This window comes from Odocoileus virginianus, chromosome 4 (assembly GCF_023699985.2).
Source record: "Odocoileus virginianus isolate 20LAN1187 ecotype Illinois chromosome 4, Ovbor_1.2, whole genome shotgun sequence".
Classification (NCBI taxonomy): domain Eukaryota; kingdom Metazoa; phylum Chordata; class Mammalia; order Artiodactyla; family Cervidae; genus Odocoileus; species Odocoileus virginianus.
Window position 1 is genome coordinate 82,741,536 of NC_069677.1, and position 17,353 is coordinate 82,758,888.

Here is a 17,353-nt window from a genome sequence, read left to right on the forward strand (position 1 = left end):
AAGAAATGGAAAGATATCCCATGCTCTTGGATTGGGAATATTAATATTATTAAAATGGCCATTCTATCCAAAGACATCTACAGATATAATGCAATCTCTATCAAAATGCCCATGACATTTTTCAGATCTAGATCAAATAATCTTAAAATTCTCTGGAACCGCAAAAAACCCTGAATTGGCAAAGCAATCTTGGAAAAAAAAGAATAAAACTGGAGGAATCATGCTTCCTGACTTCAGACTATACAACAAAGCTACATTAATCAAAACAGTGTTGTATTGGCACAGAAAGAGATGCATGGATCAGTGGAACAGAATTAGAGAGCCCTGAAACTAACCCACACACCTGTAGTCAATTAGCCTTTGAGGCGGGAAGCAAGGATATACAATAGAGAAAAGACGGTCTCTTCAGCAAGTGGTGTTAGGGAAGCTGGCCACCTGTAATCAGTGAAGTTAGAACATACCCTCACACCATACCCAAAAATAAACTCAAAATGGTTTCTAAAGACCTAGTTGTAAGAACTGAAGCCATAAAACTCCTAGAAGAGAACCTAGGTGGAGCCCTCTTTGACAAAGATCGTAGCAGTATTTTCTTGGATCAGTCTCTAAAGAGGAAAGAAATAAAAGCAAAATTAAACAAATGGGGCCTAATTAAACATAAAAGCTTTTGCATAGCAAAGGAAACCATCAACAAGATGAAAAGACAACCTACCAACTGGGAGGAAATATTTGCTAATGATATAACTGATCAGAGGTTAATATCCAATGTGTACAAAAAGTGCATACGACTCAGTACTAAAAAATAAACAAAATATGGGCTGAAATCCTGAATAGACATTTTTCTAAAGAAGACATGGATGGTCCACAGGAAGAGATGCCCAGAATCACTAGTTATTATTGCTGTTGTTCAGTCGCTCAGTTGTGTCTGACTCTTTGTAACCCCATGAACTGTAGCACGCCAGGCTTCCCTGTCCTTCACCATCTCCCAGAGTTTGCTCAAGCTCATGTCCTTTGAGTTGGTGATGCCATCCAACCATCTTGTCCTCTGTTGCCTCTTTCTCCTCATACCCTCAATCTTTCCCAGCATCAAAGTCTTTTCTAATGAGTCAGCTCTTCGCATCTGGTGGCCAAAGTATTGGAGCTTCAGCAGCAGTCCTTCCAATGAATATTCAGGGTTGATTTCCTTTAGGATTGACTGGTTTGATCTCCTTGTTGTCCAAGGGACTCAAGAGTCTACTTCATCACCACAATTTGAAAGCATCAATTCTTTGACACTTAGCCTTCTTTATGATCCAACTCTTACATCCATACAAGATTACTGGAAAAACCATAGCTTTGACTTGGTTGGCAAAGAGATGTCTCTGCTTTTTAATACACTGTCTAGATTCGTCATAGCTTTCCTTCCAAGGAGCCAACATCTTTTAATTTCATGGCTGCAGTCACCATCCACAGTGATTCTGGAGCCCAAGAAAATAAAGTCTGTCACTGTTTCCATTATTTCCACATCTATTTCCACAGATGCCATGATCTTAGTTTTTTGAATGTTGAGTTTTAAGCCAACTTTTTCACTCTCCTCTTCACTTTCTACCATTAGAGTTGTATCATCTGCATATCTGAGGTTGTTGATATTTCTCTCGACAGTCTTGATTCCAACTTGTGATTCATCCAGCCTGGCATTTCGCATGATGTACTCTGCATATAAGTTAAATAAGCAGGGTGACAATATATAGCCTTGATGTACTCCTTTCCCAATTTGGAACCAGTCTGTTGTTCCATGTCTGGTTCTAACTGTTGATTCTTGACCTGCATACAGATTTCTCAAGAGGCAGGCTCTTTAAGAATTTTCCACAGTTTCTTGTGATCCACACAGTCAAAGCTTTAGCATAGTCAGTGAAGCAATAGTAGATGTGTTTTCTGAAATTCCCTTGCTTTCTTAATGGTCCATCGGATGTTGTGTATTTAATCTCTCATTCCCTTGCCTTTTCTAAATCCAGCTTGTACATCTGGAAGTTCTCAGTTCATGTACTACTGAAGCCTAACTTGAAGGATTTTTGACATTACCTTGCTAGCATGTGAAATGAGTGCAATTGTACAGTAGTTTGAACATTCTTTGGCATTGCCATTTTTGCAATTGGAAATGAAAACTGACCTTTTTCAGTCCTGTGGCCACTGCTGAGTTTTTCAAATTTGCTGATATATTAAGTGTAGCACTTTGACAAATTCATCTTTTAGGAGTTGAAATACCTCAGCTGAAATCCCATCCCCTCAACTAGCTTTGTTTGTAGTGATGCTTCCTAAGGCCCAGTTGAATTCACCCTCCAGGATGTCTGGCTCTAGGTGAATGACCATACCATCAAGGTTATCTGGGTCATTAAGACCTTTATTGTATATTTCTTCTGTGTATTCTTGCCACCTCTTAATATCTTCTGCTTCTGTTAGGTCCATACCGTTTCTGTCCTTTATTGTGCCCATCCTTGCAGGAAATGTTCCCTTGGTATCTCCAGTTTTCTTGAAGAGATTTCTAGTCTTCCCCATTCTGTTGTTTTCCTCTAATTCTTTGCATTGTTAACCTAAGAAGGCATTCTTGTCTGTCCTTGCTGTTCTCTGGAACTGTGCATTCACTTGGGCATATTTTTCCCTTTCTCCTTTGCCTTTTTTCTCTTATTTTCTTAGCTGTTTTTAAGGCCTCCTCAGACAACCACTTTGCTCTCTTGCATTTCTGTTTCTTTGGGATGATTTTGGTCATCCTGTACAATGTTAGGAACCCCTGTCCGTATTTCTTCAGGCACTCTTACCAGATCTAATCCCTTGAATCTATTTGTCACTTCCACTGTATAATCATAAGGGATTTGATTTAGGTCATACCTGAGTACCCTAGTAGTTTCCCCTACTTTCTTCAATTTAAGCCTGAATTTTACAATAAGGAGCTCATTATCTGAGCCATAGTCAGCTCTTGGTCTTGTTTTTGCTGACTGTATAGAGCTTCTCTGTCTTCTGCTGTAAAGAACATACTCAGTCTGATTTCGGTATTTACTATCTGGCGATGTCTGTGAATTGAGTCATCTCTTGTGTTCTTAGAAAAGGATGTTTGCTAATGACCAGTGTGTTCTTTTGGCAAAATTCTGTTAGCCTTTGCCCTGCTTCATTTTGTACTCCCAAGCCCAAACTTGCCTGTTATTCCAAGTATCTCTTGACTTCCTACTTTGCATTTCTGTCTCCTCTGATGAAAAGAACATCTTTTTTTTTTTTTAATTTCTTTTACTTTTAATTTATTTTTATTTATTTTTTTCATTTATTTTTATTAGTTGGAGGCTAATTACTTTACAATATTGTAGTGGTTTTTGTCATACATTAACATGAATCAGCCATAGATTTACAAGTATTCCCCATCCCCATCCCCCCTCCCACCTCCCTCTCCACCCGATTCTTCTGGGTCTTCCCAGTGCACCAGGCCCGAGCACTTGTCTCATGCATCCAGCCTGGGCTGGTGATCTGTTTCACCCTAGATAATATACATGTTTCGATGCCGTTCTCTTGAAACATCCCACCCTCACCTTCTCCCACAGAGTCCAAAATTCTGTTCTGTACATCTGTGTCTCTTTTTCTGTTTTGCATATAGGGTTATTGTTACCATCTTTCTAAATTCCATATATATGCGTTAGTATACTGTATTGGTCTTTATCTTTCTGGCTTACTTCAATCTGTATAATGGGCTCCAGTTTCATCCATCTCATTAGAACTGATTCAAATGAATTCTTTTTAATGGCTGAGTAATATTCCATGGTGTATATGTACCATAGCTTCCTTATCCATTCGTCTGCTGATGGGCATCTAGGTTGCTTCCATGTCCTGGCTATTATAAACAGTGCTGTGATGAACATTAGGTGCATGTGTCTCTTTCAGTTCTGGTTTCCTCATGTGTATGCCCAGGAGTGGGATTGCTGGGTCATATGGCAGTTCTATTTCCAGTTTTTTAAGAAATCTCCACACTGTTTTCCATAGTGGCTGTACTAGTTTGCATTCCCACCAACAGTGTAAGAGGGTTCCCTTTTCTCCACACCCTCTCCAGCATTTATTGCTTGTAGACTTTTGGATAGCAGCCATCCTGACTGGCGTGTAATGGTACTTCATTGTGGTTTTGATTTGCATTTCTCTGATAATGAGTGATGTTGAGCATCTTTTCATGTGTTTGTTATCCATCTGTATGTCTTCCTTGGAGAAATGTCTGTTTAGTTCTTTGGCCCATTTTTTGATTGGGTCAATTATTTTTCTGGAATTGAGCTGCAGGAGTTGCTTGCATATTTTTGAGGTTAATCCTTTGTCTGTTGCTTCGTTTGCTATTATTTTCTCCCAATCTGAAGGCTGTCTTTTTACCTTGCTTATAGTTTCCTTTGTTGTACAAAAGCTTTTAAGTTTAATTAGGTCCCATTTGTTTATTTTTGCTTTTATTTCCAGTATTCTGGGAGGTGGGTCATAGAGGATCCTGCTGTGGTTTATGTCGGAGAGTGTTTTGCCTATGTTCTCCTCTAGGAGTTTTATAGTTTCTGGTCTTACATTTAGATCTTTAATCCATTTTGAGTTTATTTTTGCGTAAAAAATATGGAACGCTTCACAAATTTGCCTGTCATCCTTGCGCAGGGGCCGTGCTAATCTTCTCTGTATAGTTCCAATTTTGGTATATGTGCTGCCGAAGCGAGCACAAGAACATCTTTTTTTGGTGTTAGTTCTAGGAGGTCTTGTAGGTCTTCATAGAACTGTTCAGCTTCTTCAGGTGTTAGTGGTCGGGGCCTAGACTTGGATTACTGTGATGCTGAATGGTTTGCCTTGGAAATGACCTGAGTTCATTCTGTCATTTTTGAGATTGCACCCAAGTACCGCATCTAGGATTCTTGTTCAGTTTGAGGGGTCCTCCATTTCTTCTGAGGGATTCTTGCCCACACTAGTATATATAGTGACACATGGAGGCCTTGAACCCTGTCTGAGTTGCCTCCCATGGAGGCGCATGTTCTGTGTCTGTCCTGGGGTCTGCTGCCCTTCCCTGCCCAGATATTCTCTTTCCCCTGCACCAGAGTTGGAATTCCCCTCTTGTCCTCAGGGTGTGTTGCTTGGGGTGGGGGCACTTTCCCTTCCACCCACCAGCCCTGTTGTCCTGGGGGTGAGGCTGTCTTGCTCCTCTGGGCCAGGTTGCCAGCAGCGTGCATATCACCTTCTGGACCAGAGCAGCCAGTGTTTCGCCTAAGTTGGCTTTAAACACCCCCCCACCCCGAGCTGGTGTAAGAAGGGGGTCTGATTTGGCCTGAGGTCCACCGTGTGGCGCCCGCAGTCTCACGATCTGTGTCTGGGTTGGGGAGCTGAAGACGACAGAAGGAGTGTGTGTGGCCGCCGTGCCCTCGCAGACTCATGCTTCCCGTTGGTTCCCACCCCCTCCATCAGCCCAGGGGCCTCTGCTGATGAAATGAGATGGACGTCCCCTGGTGCTCCACTCCAGGGGCTGCAGGCGTGGGACACACGGCCCGGCCGACGGACTTCGTGGCCGTTGCTGGGCTGTGCACGTGGTGTCCTTCCCCTTCAGCTCTGCTCGGGCTTTTGTGCGTTTGCAGAATGAAGGCCACACTCAGAGCGGATTGTAACTGCACATTGTCCTGGCCATTTAATGAGTGAACAGTAGCCTCTGTAACAGGAGCTGTGGTCCCCTAGGCATCCGTTACTCTTCACTGTGTGTGTGATGCATCTGATCACACCGTGTGCGGCACAGGAAGCACCCTCACAAGGGAAGCAAGAGAAATACCAGCGCCACCAGCCAAGCTTCCTGAGTTTCCCTTGTGTCAGTTACCTGGCCAGTTCAGTTTCTCATGCTTTTGCTCTAGAAGCTCTGACTCAGCACGCTGGATATACCGCAGCAGAGACACTCTCAAGGCTGCCAAGCTGTTGCTGCTTTTTCTGTTTTCTGCATGATGGCCTGTGGTTAGCTCATTACTCCCGTTCTCACTTTGCAGCCCCGGAAACACAAGCTCCTTCTGGGCGTCTGTCCTGCGGGAGTGTTGACCCCAGAGACTCATAGACAGGAGCTCCTGGGCCCATGTGGGCTCCCTGCCCCAGGAAAGTACATGGCTGGTACTAGAACCTTGGATGGGCTGCTGTCTTGTAGCTTTATTTTCTCCATTCTTTCTAAAGATGGTAGTTTATTTAACTCAGAATATGAAAAATATTTATGGAGTTTCCCTGGTGGCTCAGACAGTAAACAATCTGCCTGTAATGCAGGAGACCTGGGTTCGATCCCTGATTTGGTAAGATCCCCTGAAGGAGGAAATGGCTACTCACTTCAGTATTCTTGCCTGCAGAATCTCACGAACAGAGGAGCCTGGCAGGCTACAGTCCATGGGATTGCAGAGTTGGACATGACTGAGTGACTAACACTTTCATGTAAAAAATATTTATACAGTTAGTTAACCGACCATGTCTAGTTTTAGTGTAAAATGTTGCAATTCTAAGGTTTAAGTAACATTGAAGAGTAACCCTTGATTTTGATCTTATGTCAAGGAGTCATGGGATTGCAAAAGAAAATAATATAAGCGTTATCCATTCATTCACAGAAGATTCCGTTCCATTACAAGATTCCCTACCAGTTGTACCTAAACAGACCCCTTTTCTTCCCCCGAGCCACTGGTCCTGACTCTGTCCTCGAGAGGCTGTGGCCTTGAGTGCACTCAGTGCTGGCCAGGGGACCTGCAGAACCAACTACACCTGGGCATGTGTGCTCGTGACAGCTGCCCCAGACCCAGCAGCTGATGAAAGTGCCTGGGGGACCCCCAGCTCGCAGGGCAGAAGCGACCTGGCAACAGAGGGTTAGCATTGAGGACGTGCTGCCCTGGGACATCCGGGATGACGCCAGAGCTTCCCTGGCGGGGGTCCTGCCCACGGTGAGGCTCCCGTGGCCAAGCTGGACTCTGGACTCTTGGTCTAGACCGGCGTGGGTCCAGGCTCTCCCTGTATGCTCAGGCCCTTCCTGGAAAGAGGCTCAGGAGGCCATGCCAGATGCCTCTGTTCATCAGCCAAGACGTTTACTCACAAATGTGAATGAATGGCCATCAAACTTCTGAGGAATATAAACACAGAAGAGAGTGATCTGTGTGAGAAAACAACTGAGAGACAGTAACTCTGAGAACAGAGAGGATGTAAGGAATAAGCCTTGTTAATACATGTTTTTAGTAAGTGCAGAGATCACACGTTAATTTTGAAGGTCTGGAAAGCACTTGTGTAACACATACTAAGGCAGGCAGCAACGATCAGTGATGCAGGGTCAGGCTGCTGGTGGCTGCCGTGGCGGAGGAGTGGGGATGGGGGCAGACTCTGGGGCCAGAGGCTCAGTTTATTGAGGGTTTGCTCACTCTGTGAGATGTCCTCTAATTTAGTTAAAGCATTTATGGAAAGTGAAATAATTCAGGGCTCATGTCTTAGAATGAAAAAAATGATTCATTCAGCTGTCAAGTCCCCCACGCCAAGCTGGAGGCAGGCTGCTGGGGAGGAGCGCCCTGGGCCCCAGTGGGGGACTGCAGGGGGGACTGGCCTTGCTGGGAGGATTCCGCGGGCGGGGGCTGTGCACACTCGAGAAGACAGGCCAGGTGGGTCGACGGGCTGGGGCTGCAGGAGACGTCCCCGGAGGTCAGGACCAGCGCGCCTCTGCTCTGCGCGGGCGGTGTGTTCTCCACTCGGCCTCATCGGGGGCTCCACCCCTCCGTGGTTAGGCTCTTCTTCACTGCCTCTGGGAGGAGGGCGTGCAGCCAGTCAGGCAGCTGGACCCCCTGCGTGGGGCTTGGCCAAAGACCTCAGAGGTGGCCACTGTATCCAGGAGGACTGGTGAGTCAGAACAAAGATTAGCAGGGCCAGGCAGTTCTGTGGGCAAATGACTCGAGGGGACGTGCGCCTCTTCTTCTGTGCTCTTTCCTGGGGACAAATCGTCATTTTTCAAGTGTTCACTTGCTGACCTAAAGCCACCCTGGCAGTCACCTCAGAAGGACAGGTGACCCAGGGTGGAGTGCTCCCAGCACATGCTCCCATCCAGTGCCCAATACCCGTCCTCTCCTGGGACAGCCCCCCGCCCCCACCTCCCTGGGGAAGACAGACTGGGCAGCCACCCCGGGGGTTCCATCGTGGGGTCTGTGTTAAATACCCGGGTCTTCAGGAAGCTCCACCCAGTGCTATCCAAATGTGAATTCAGACGCCAGCACCCACCAGGCAGTGGAGGGGCCGAGGGGAGGCCAGGCACAGTGGGCACCCACCCCTCCCCTGCACATCTTGGGGAGGGGGCAATGACATCACATTGAATACATATTGTCCCTTGAAATGGATCCCTGAGGTTGGTGGCCTGTAAACATGAGTTTTCCCCGTTCCTTCTCTTGCTGCTTTGCCCTGAAGAAGTGAGGCTTCTGAGCAAGGCCTGGGTGCCAGCCGTGGACTGCCTGGATCTGCTGTCCTGGCTTTAACACTCTGTGCAAGGAGGAGGAGGTGGTCACTAAGAGCGAGGGGCCCAGGGGGGAGCTCCCTGAGGTCCGGTACCGCCACCGTAAACCAGCTCTTGTTGCAAGCCCTGTGGCCTCTGTCTGGATCCGTGGGGTTGCGTCACTCTGCCCGTGGTGGGCACTTGCATTCTGTCCCCAGTGACCTGAGGACATCCACCTGTCAGCCCCACAGCACGAGCCTCTGACTGGCTAAGACAGGAGAGTTGTACCCTGCTGAGAAAGTACCAGCACACTAGCTGAGAGGCGAGTTTGCTGGGTCTTGAGTGTCATGCGTGTGGGGAGGGGTCTGAACCTGCCTGGCCTCGGCAGCAGGGCCCAAGCACAAACATGCCGAGGTGCACAGCCTCGTGGCCCCTGAATTAACCTGGAAACGGAGCCCATCTGCTCCTGGATGTCAGCAGTTTGGGCCCCAAGGGAACTCAGAGTGCATGAAGTCTCAGGTTTGGGGGTTTCTGTGGACCTGCTCGCCTCCCCACAGGGGCGTGTTTCTGGGCTGCATCACTGGACTGAGCTGAGCTGCTGGGAGGGCGGATGTGCCTGGCTGACAACCATCAGACCTGTCCCCACAGCACCCGTGTCACCTGCCCTGTCTCGTTCCATTCCAGGCATCAGCAATGCGGAGGCGCGGCAGCCAGGGAAGGCCCCCAACTTCAGCGTCAACTGGACGGTGGGCGACTCGGCCATCGAGGTCATCAACGCCACCACGGGGAAGGACGAGCTGGGCCGCGCCTCGCGCCTGTGTAAGCACGCGTTGTACTGTCGCTGGATGCGTGTACACGGCAAGGTACTGAGGCGCCCAGATCCCCCACCCACTCGCGGCCACCCTTCCCCGTCTCCTCTGGCTGCTCTCAGCGGGCAGTCAGGCCCTGCCTCCTCAGATCCAAAGCAGGCTCACCCCGCAACCCCTGGTCCCCACCCCCATATGAACCCAGGACTCCCAAGCCCCCCCACTCGGCTCCCCACCAGCTCTGCCTGGCAGGCGCTCCCCCTCGCTGCAGACTTCTGGGCCCTGCAACCTGGGGCTGCCCTGAGTTCACTCAGCCCTTCAGGAAGCCTCTCAAACCTGTTGATTTTGAGATTTCTTTTGGAGTTGGAGGGTTTCCACAGCAACAGGTCCCCTTTCCCCCAGATAAAATCTTCTCTGGTGGATCCATATGTGACCAGTTTTCACCTATTAAGTCGAGTCAGAAGCTTTTATCTGGGATGGACAGAAGTTGCTGTGTCCACGTGGCAAGAGGGTCACCATGCAGGCAGCCTCACAGCAGCTGCCCTCCCTGCAGATCCTGGCTGCACAGAAACGCGTTGGCCAAGGCAGGGCGAACCGAGTTCTCTGTGACCAAACAGCAGAGCGGTGTTCGTTCAAGACCCAAAAGCGTTAGTGTATCGTTTGAGTCCCCTGCTCATGGGTCGCCAGCAGCCCGCCTGTTTAACTGCGAAGCCACCACTGGGGCTGAGGACGCAGGCGCACGGGGGCATCTGGCGTGGCTCTGTGTGATGTGGTTCTTGGGGTCAGTGGGGTCCCCCAGAAGCAGCACAGGTTCAAATGCTATCCTTCGAACACCGTACTGGATAGTGTTTTCCACTGTTACGGCTTGAACAGCCGTACTTGCCTTTTTGTCTTTTCACAGGTTCCCTCCAACTTACTGCGCTCCAAGATCACCAAACCCAACGTGTACCATGAGTCCAAGCTGGTCGCCAAGGAGTACCAGGCTGCCAAGGCCTGTTTGTTCAGAGCCTTCATCAAGGCTGGGCTGGGCGCCTGGGTGGAGAAGCCCACGGAACAGGACCAGTTCTCACTCACACCCTGACGGCGGGCAGCACAGCCCCAACCTCACAGCCGGGCTGGGGCAGGTGTGGGTGGGCGGGCGCTGTCCTGGGGGCAGGCGTGCAGTGCGGGGCGGGGGTGGGGTGGTGGGTGGGGGCACCAGGTCCCGGTCCCCACCTGCATCTCAGCAGCAGCGTTTCCCCTCTGAGTCATCCAGTGACTGCTTTCAATCTCAGTTTACGTTTAGAAATTGAGTTCTACTAAGTAGGGCTTCCTGAAGTTTAGGAAAATAGAAATTACTTTGTGTGAAATTCTTGAATAATTTATTCAGAACTAGGAATGTGGTTTATAAAATAAGAAATAATTATGCCAGGTCACTCTTATGCCACATTGTTTTAAGTGCAAAGAGGCATTTCCATATGGAGGGTGTTAGGAAGTAGCGAGGAAGCTAGCCTAAGGAAACCATCCCCGTCTGCCCATGGCCCCTTCCCCCATAGTCGCTGCCCTCCCACAGAGGCCGACCTGCCGCACAGTGACCCGCCAGGTGGCCCCTGGGACCGTGGCCCAGGTCCTGCAGCCCCCTCTTCTAGAAGCTTCTGTACCCCTTGTCAGACCATATCCTGGAAAACCTCTTGGTAATCACAGGTCAAACGTGGCCGGTGAGCCTGGCCATTCACTTGGGTTTTTTAAGCAGTATTTAACTCTTAAGGACCAGAAGGAGTCCACAGGCCAACTGCACAATAAATGGCCTAGGATTCCCTCTGATCCCTCCTCTGAATTGCGTGGATGTGAACGACTGTCCCAAAATCCTCGCAGGATGGAAATAGGATGAACTACGTAAATATTCACTCTTGGAAAATGCCACTGAAGGCGTATTTTTAAATTATTCCTTCCCACTTTATCAAAGACGTGTGTTTGAAATATAAGAAGTGTTCAGGCTGAAAGCTGGCGAGACAGCGTGTTGCTCGCGTGGTCTCGACAGAGGTCAGGTGTTGGTGTCACGGCAGGGAAGGGGGTGGTCTGGCGTCTGGGACACCCGGGACACGGGTAGGCACCCCACTGCAGGGACGAGCCCGGGCAGGCCGAGCCAGCGAGTCTGGGGTCAGGGAGGGGGGTGGGGGCTTTGGGAGGCCGTCCCTGCTGAGCAGAGTCCACACTGACTGCCTCCTGCTTCACTCAGGACCCCAGAGGAGCTTCCCACCCTTTGCGGGGTCAGTGCCAGTTCCTGGTCTTAGGGTGTGTGGGCAAGAGGGCAGACCCGCTCCCCAGCCAAGTCCAGGAGTCAGGCTGTGTGCCCAGGGGGTGTGTTGGGGAGTAGGGGGTGTCCTCTATGGACCTAATAAGCAGGAGCAGGGCGGCCCTGGCCGTGACCCTTGTGCTCAGGGTGGGAGGTGGGGGCTGAAGAGGGCTGGCTTCCGGGTGTCTCCTTGCATCACAGAGACATGAGATAGTGTGCCCTGTGGGCGCATGCTGGGGGTGCTGTCCACACACAGGGATGACCGGGTCAAAGGACAGATCACCCACACCTCCGTCTGTGGAGCGTGGCTCAGCCTGACCCTGCCAGCACAGGGCCCGGTGGGACCTGCACACTCAGAGAAGATGTCTGTGAGCCCCTGCATTTGTATTCTCGTCTCTATAGATGGTATTTTTTTCTAATGGGGATTGGAAGATGGACTTAGTTTTTTAAAAAATACGTGGATTTTGGTTGCAAAGTCCAGAGGAACGGTGTTGCGCACACACAAGCTACCCTGCACGCCCATCTCCCCCCACCCCAGATAATTGAATGCCTTATGTGCAGGTCCCCGGGGCCTCAGCTGTGTGCCGCTGCCTCTCCCAGGCCAGTCTGTGCCCCCAGGCAGCACGGGCCTGGCGCAGGGCTCTTGCTCAGGCCTCTTGGGGATGCCAAGGAGGTGCCAGGGGGAAGGTGGCCAAGGTTCACAGGGGTGGGAGGCTCAGGGAGCCCTGGGTGGGCAGGGCCAGAGGGATTCCAGCCCTGCTCCTGTAACAGGACAGCTGGATGCTGCTCATAGGCAGGAAGTCTCCAGTCCGATCATCCTGAGCACTCCCAGTCTCCTCCATCTGTGTGTCTATCTGTCTGTAGGCAGGAAAAGCAGGGAGCGCACTCCCTCAACCCCCAAAGAGATCAGGGAGCCCAGCATCTTACACACCCCTCCCCGATGCCCATAGGGCATCACCACGGAGCTGTTCCCTCAAGTCCTTCACCTCTCGGGTCCTTAATCTGGGCTTTGGAAACAGAGATTTGACATAACCAAGAACTTGATCTCTTGAAAAAAATGTTACATTTTTGAGGACAGCTTGACCAGTGGGGATGGGAGGGGCTCTGTTTTGACTTGTTGGCTGAGCCTGGAGTATTAATTGTGCCAAGACATTGGCCCCTCTGCAGTGCCCAGCCCAGGGGGCAGCTGTCCTGTGTTGTGGAAGAGTGAGCCAGGGCTCGTGGGGGTGGGGCCGAGGCGGGCCCCTATCCTGGGCTCTCTAGCCCTCACCCCTGCTTGGGGTCAGGGCACTGTCCTCCTCCCTGCTGATGGAGTCTTAAAGGGGCTTTTCGCCTGGAGATTTTTATTGTGATCAAAACGAGTTGTTTTATTTTAACATGTACAACCCAGCATTTCGTGAGATATATACTTCTCTGGAATTTATTTCCTTGGAATAATTTCGTTGCCCTCCAGACTGCAGAGCCCTTACTCTCCTTGTCTTGGGGCTGAGCCTCTGGGTCTCTTTGCTGGGCAGGTCCCAGGGTTCACCACCTACCCCTTTTCTCAAAACAGACAAAAAGGATGGATGTTTGGCATTTCCAAAATACCTTACACCAACATGTAAGGTCTGCCCCAATCATCACTTTGATCCGGCATGAGAAATAAAGTGAGCTGGCATTCCCATCTCTTAAATTCTGTGGAATCAGTGAATCTCTCAGAATGTTTATTTTTCATCAAACCTATACAGATGGAAAAAGCAGAGTGTGACCGTGTGGGTCCAGTTTTGTGAGTCCTGGGACCATCTCTTCCTCACCAGCAGCCAGCCCGGGGTGCTGGGTTTGTGTCCACACAACTGGGAGTGGTGGGAGGTGGGGGGATTCTCACTTAGTCCTGACTCTGAGCTCCTATTCTGGCAGGAGGTCTGCACCCCCCCTGCCCCCGCCAAGGATTTGTGTTTTGGCCATAGCTTGTGCTGACAGTGCATCACGGACGCAGCCGTGAGCAGTTCAAGGTGGTCTGTGGAGTGAGCCCCGAAAACGGTTTGCTTCTCCGATTTTGAGTTATATGCTTTTAATTTTGTTCTAGAACTCAGACACTTTCTATGAATGTAACTCAGCTGAGGACGCTGTCACTAGGGCTCAGCCCTTGGTGTCCGCACGTCTACACTAATGTCCAGGCCACACGTGATCCCCGCATGAGCTTCCTCCTGCACCGAGACCAGCCAGAACCGAGCATGAGACGCTGTCACTCAGACAGAGGGCATGAGATGTTCTCAATAAAACCATGTTTCACCACCACAGCCTTGCCCAGACTCTCTCTCCTCCCTGGTATCCCCCTTCTTGCTCGGGAAGGGGTGTCAGGAGCAACACCTGCTGGGGGCGCTGCCGCTGGGCTCCACTCCCCCCCTGTGCCTGCTCTGAGCGCCTGCCCCGAGCGCCTGCCCCGGGGTCAGCCCTCCAAGTCCAGTCCGCAAGTTCAGGGCAGAGGAGCGGACACTGCATAGCCACCCTGCTCCTGTCCCATCTGTTGGGGAGGGGGGACATGAGCCCGCGTGACAGGAGGCGTGTGGAGGGACGTGGATGGGGCAGCAAAGGGGGGACCACACCCCAGGGTGGTGCTGACCAGACCATCTAGGTGTTGGGGTCGTGAGGTGGCCCCTGGTTGCAATAATGTTCAGGGCTAGTGTTTTGGAAGGACATTCCCAATAGAGTGGAAAACTGACTGTAAAGCAAGTGTTTAAGTTCACGGTTGTGGAGAAATTTGGATGCTTCATGGAAGGGGGGTACAAGCATGCACGGAACAGTCTGAAAGGACTGAGTCTGGTCACTGTGTGTGGATGACGGGGTGGGAAGTCGTTTTCATTTTATTTTCCATTTTAAAAAATTTACCTTTGTCCAGTATTCCTACAACAACATGAAAAGCAAATAGGAAAAGTTTCTGGAAAGTGAACAGTCCCATACAAATAAAAAGCAGCACTGTTAGAGACAAGTGGTTTGCTCTCTTCGCGTCAGTTTTGATTCTGTCTCCATTTCTTTCCCCACAATAAAAGCAACATTCGAATGAAGATATGTGTCATCAGAAAGACCGATGACGCTTCAGAGAAAAGGTTGGGAGCAGCCTCTTCTTCACAGGTTCAGTCCACAGAGTCGTGGGGTCTTCCTGTGGCTCCTTTGAGAGGCGGCAAGACCCTGGGTTCTGTGACGGGGCTGACCACAAGGAGCACACATTCTCCTGCAGGAAAGGCTGAAAATCCGCTCCCAGGTTGGGAGGGGGTCTGGGGGCTGCCCTGAAGACTCGCTCGGCTGCTGGACGTCTGGGAAAGCAGCTGCTTAGTAAGTTGCTGTGAAGTGAAGTCGCTCAGTCGTGTCTGACTCTTTGCAACCCCACAGACTGTAGTTTACCGGGCTCCTCCATCCATGGGATTTTCCAGGCAAGAGTACTGGAGTGGGTTGCCATTTCCTTCTCCAGAGGATCTTCCCAACCCAGGGATGGAACCCGGACCTTCCACATTGTAGGTAGACGCTTTACCATCTGAGCCACCAGGGAAGTCCTAGTAAGTTGCTACGTCATTGTTAACATTAAAATCAAATTAGTCACATCATTAATAACTTCCTTAGTAAAAGACAGAGGGACCAGCCTGAGTGGGCCTGGTGAACTGGGGCACTGGCCCAGCAATGAAACTACAGCATTCTGGGGAGAGGTGGAACCCAGCTGCTGTTTAAAGCCACACAATATGAGCTCACAGCTGTGTTGAGAACAAGGTGCTGGATCCTCAGAGCCATTGGCTCATCATTGTGCCCGAGCCTCGGCCTGCTGGGCGCCCTCCGGGCCCTGGGGGAGCCTTGTACTTTGGATGCCCTCTCTTGGGCCTCACTGGCCGCCCTGCAGTCCCCAGGCCCGAGAACGGGGTGCAGACGTGCAGATCACGCTGAAGCATACCTGTTAGGTTGAAAGGGCCCCAGAATTGAGGACGGGTCGGTGCAGCCTCTGAAAGCTGTGATGAGAGGCATTGCTCATCCCAATCAGATGCGTGAGTGACAGCGACCACCCTCTGGTCAGAACCACGGTCCCCACACTACTGGCTCCAGTTACGAGGGTACAGTGAGAACCCACTGGGTGTCTATGGGGACAGCAGGCCCCAGGACTTGCCAGATCATCGTATTTTTTTATCGTTTATGAAGCGTGGGCTGCCATCTTCACAGCTGTAAAATCGATGATTGGCTCTGGGCCGTGCAAGGGCCCTGAGCTGGGAGCGTCCACCTGTAGCACTAAGCGGCAAGGCTGCTGAGCCGGGGCCCTCCCCCACCCCCGCCCAGTGCTCCCCACCTCTCCCCACCCCTCAGCTCCCTGGGGCCGTGGCCATTGAGGCCAGCTGCCAAGCGGCCACAGCACCCTGAGGAATGACCTGAGCAGAAGACGTGTGATGAGTACAACTATTTGATCATTAGAATGGAGACAGTGATTTAGACTCCATCACAGTATGTGCTAATATTTTCAAACAGAGAGCCCAAGAATTTAAAATGAGCTCAATGAACATTCTAAAAGAAAGAAGAAAATGTGAGAGCAAAGAAGAATTTGAAATAGTGAACATAATGGACGATCTCAATAAAAGAATGCATTTACAATCAGAAAACCGGTGGAGAAAGGAAGAGAGAAATGCTAAAATATTTGGACACTAGCAGCCAGGTACTGACATCTGGCTAATGGGGAGTCCATGTCATTTGTCACCATCACAAAGGCGCTGCTAGGATACACAGTGAAGTCTTTGCAGATGAACAACTCTGGAACTTGCTTAAAAGAAAAAGCAGCATAAATGACGGGAAGGTCTAGATGAAACGTTATCGGCCAAACGTAGGAAATTGCTCGAGCTGATACATAGGAATTCATTACACTGTTCTTTTTGCTTTTATGGTTTAAATGTTTTCCTGGGGCAGGAAACAGCGGAGCCAAAGCGAAAGTCAACTATGTTTGGATAAAGTCTGGCCTCGTGAACACGAGCTTCTCGTGAATACTGAATTCCTCCCGGCCTTCAATGATTTCATGAATCAGACTACTCACTTCCCTACTCTTTTCTTATCTTACATGGATAAACAATATTCTTAAATAACACTGCAGACATACATTGGAAAGTGCTAGCTATCAGACTTATTAGTTTTAGCAATGCATAACTTTCTTTTTCATTAAACATGAAGGAGCCTTTGATCATGAATTAGTGAGGCAGAGCTTTTTAAAATGCTTTTTAGACTTAATTTTTACTTAGCCTTTAGCTCCTGGAAATAATGTCCAGTACCAACATATACACATTTTTTGTCATCATTCTCCTCACTCAGTATATAACCTGAACATTTGCCTATATACTTTCATTAAATTTTACAAATTAAGTTAGGAAATCAGTATATAGACTGATTTTCTTTTAATGGCAGATTATAAAGTGGGTCAATTAATTATATCTAGGTGTTCTAAATCTTGGCCTCACTGCCTTCAGACATTTATAAGGTGTGTCCTATAATTTTATTTCTCAGGATTTTCTTTTTGAAAATCACTGGAAAATCATGTTAATGTTTTTATTTCAATCAGAAAACTGGGTCAGACCTGGTCTGACCAAGTATAACTCGGTTCCCAGGCTTGACAAGGAGGGTTAGGCTGCATGGCAGACATGGGCCATTAGGATCAATAGAATGAAAATAATCTGCACCTCCAAGGATTGGTGAAAATAGATTTAAAACAATGGAATGGCCAGAGCATTTTATCGAAAAAATGTCAAATGGGCTAAAAAGCAATGAAGTGAACATTTGCACATTCCCAGCCCTCTTGGAATGTATCAGGTTGAACAAAGTACCGCTTGGTGATGGAGA

General features: G+C 49.5%; 1 protein-coding gene and 1 non-coding gene across 12 annotated transcripts in view; one reads left to right on the forward strand and one right to left on the reverse strand.

The window, feature by feature from the left end:
- The window catches only part of ADARB1 (adenosine deaminase RNA specific B1), a 112,921-nt gene extending 99,126 nt beyond the window's left edge, over positions 1–13,795 (forward strand). For 9 of the 11 annotated variants that reach the window (XM_070466881.1, XM_070466875.1, XM_070466877.1 and 6 more), the window contains 2 exons: positions 9,122–9,300; positions 10,145–13,795. In XM_070466881.1, the coding sequence (XP_070322982.1) occupies positions 9,122–9,300; positions 10,145–10,324 (359 nt within the window). In that variant the 3' untranslated portion in view covers positions 10,325–13,795. The remainder of the gene's footprint in view (positions 1–9,121; positions 9,301–10,144) is intronic. The other 2 variants (XM_070466880.1, XM_070466882.1) reach the window with 1 other exon arrangement.
- Positions 4,591–4,697, reverse strand: LOC139034972 (U6 spliceosomal RNA). The gene has a single exon (XR_011487533.1). It is a non-coding gene; the product is annotated as a U6 spliceosomal RNA (small nuclear RNA).
- Positions 13,796–17,353: the final 3,558 nt, after the last annotated feature.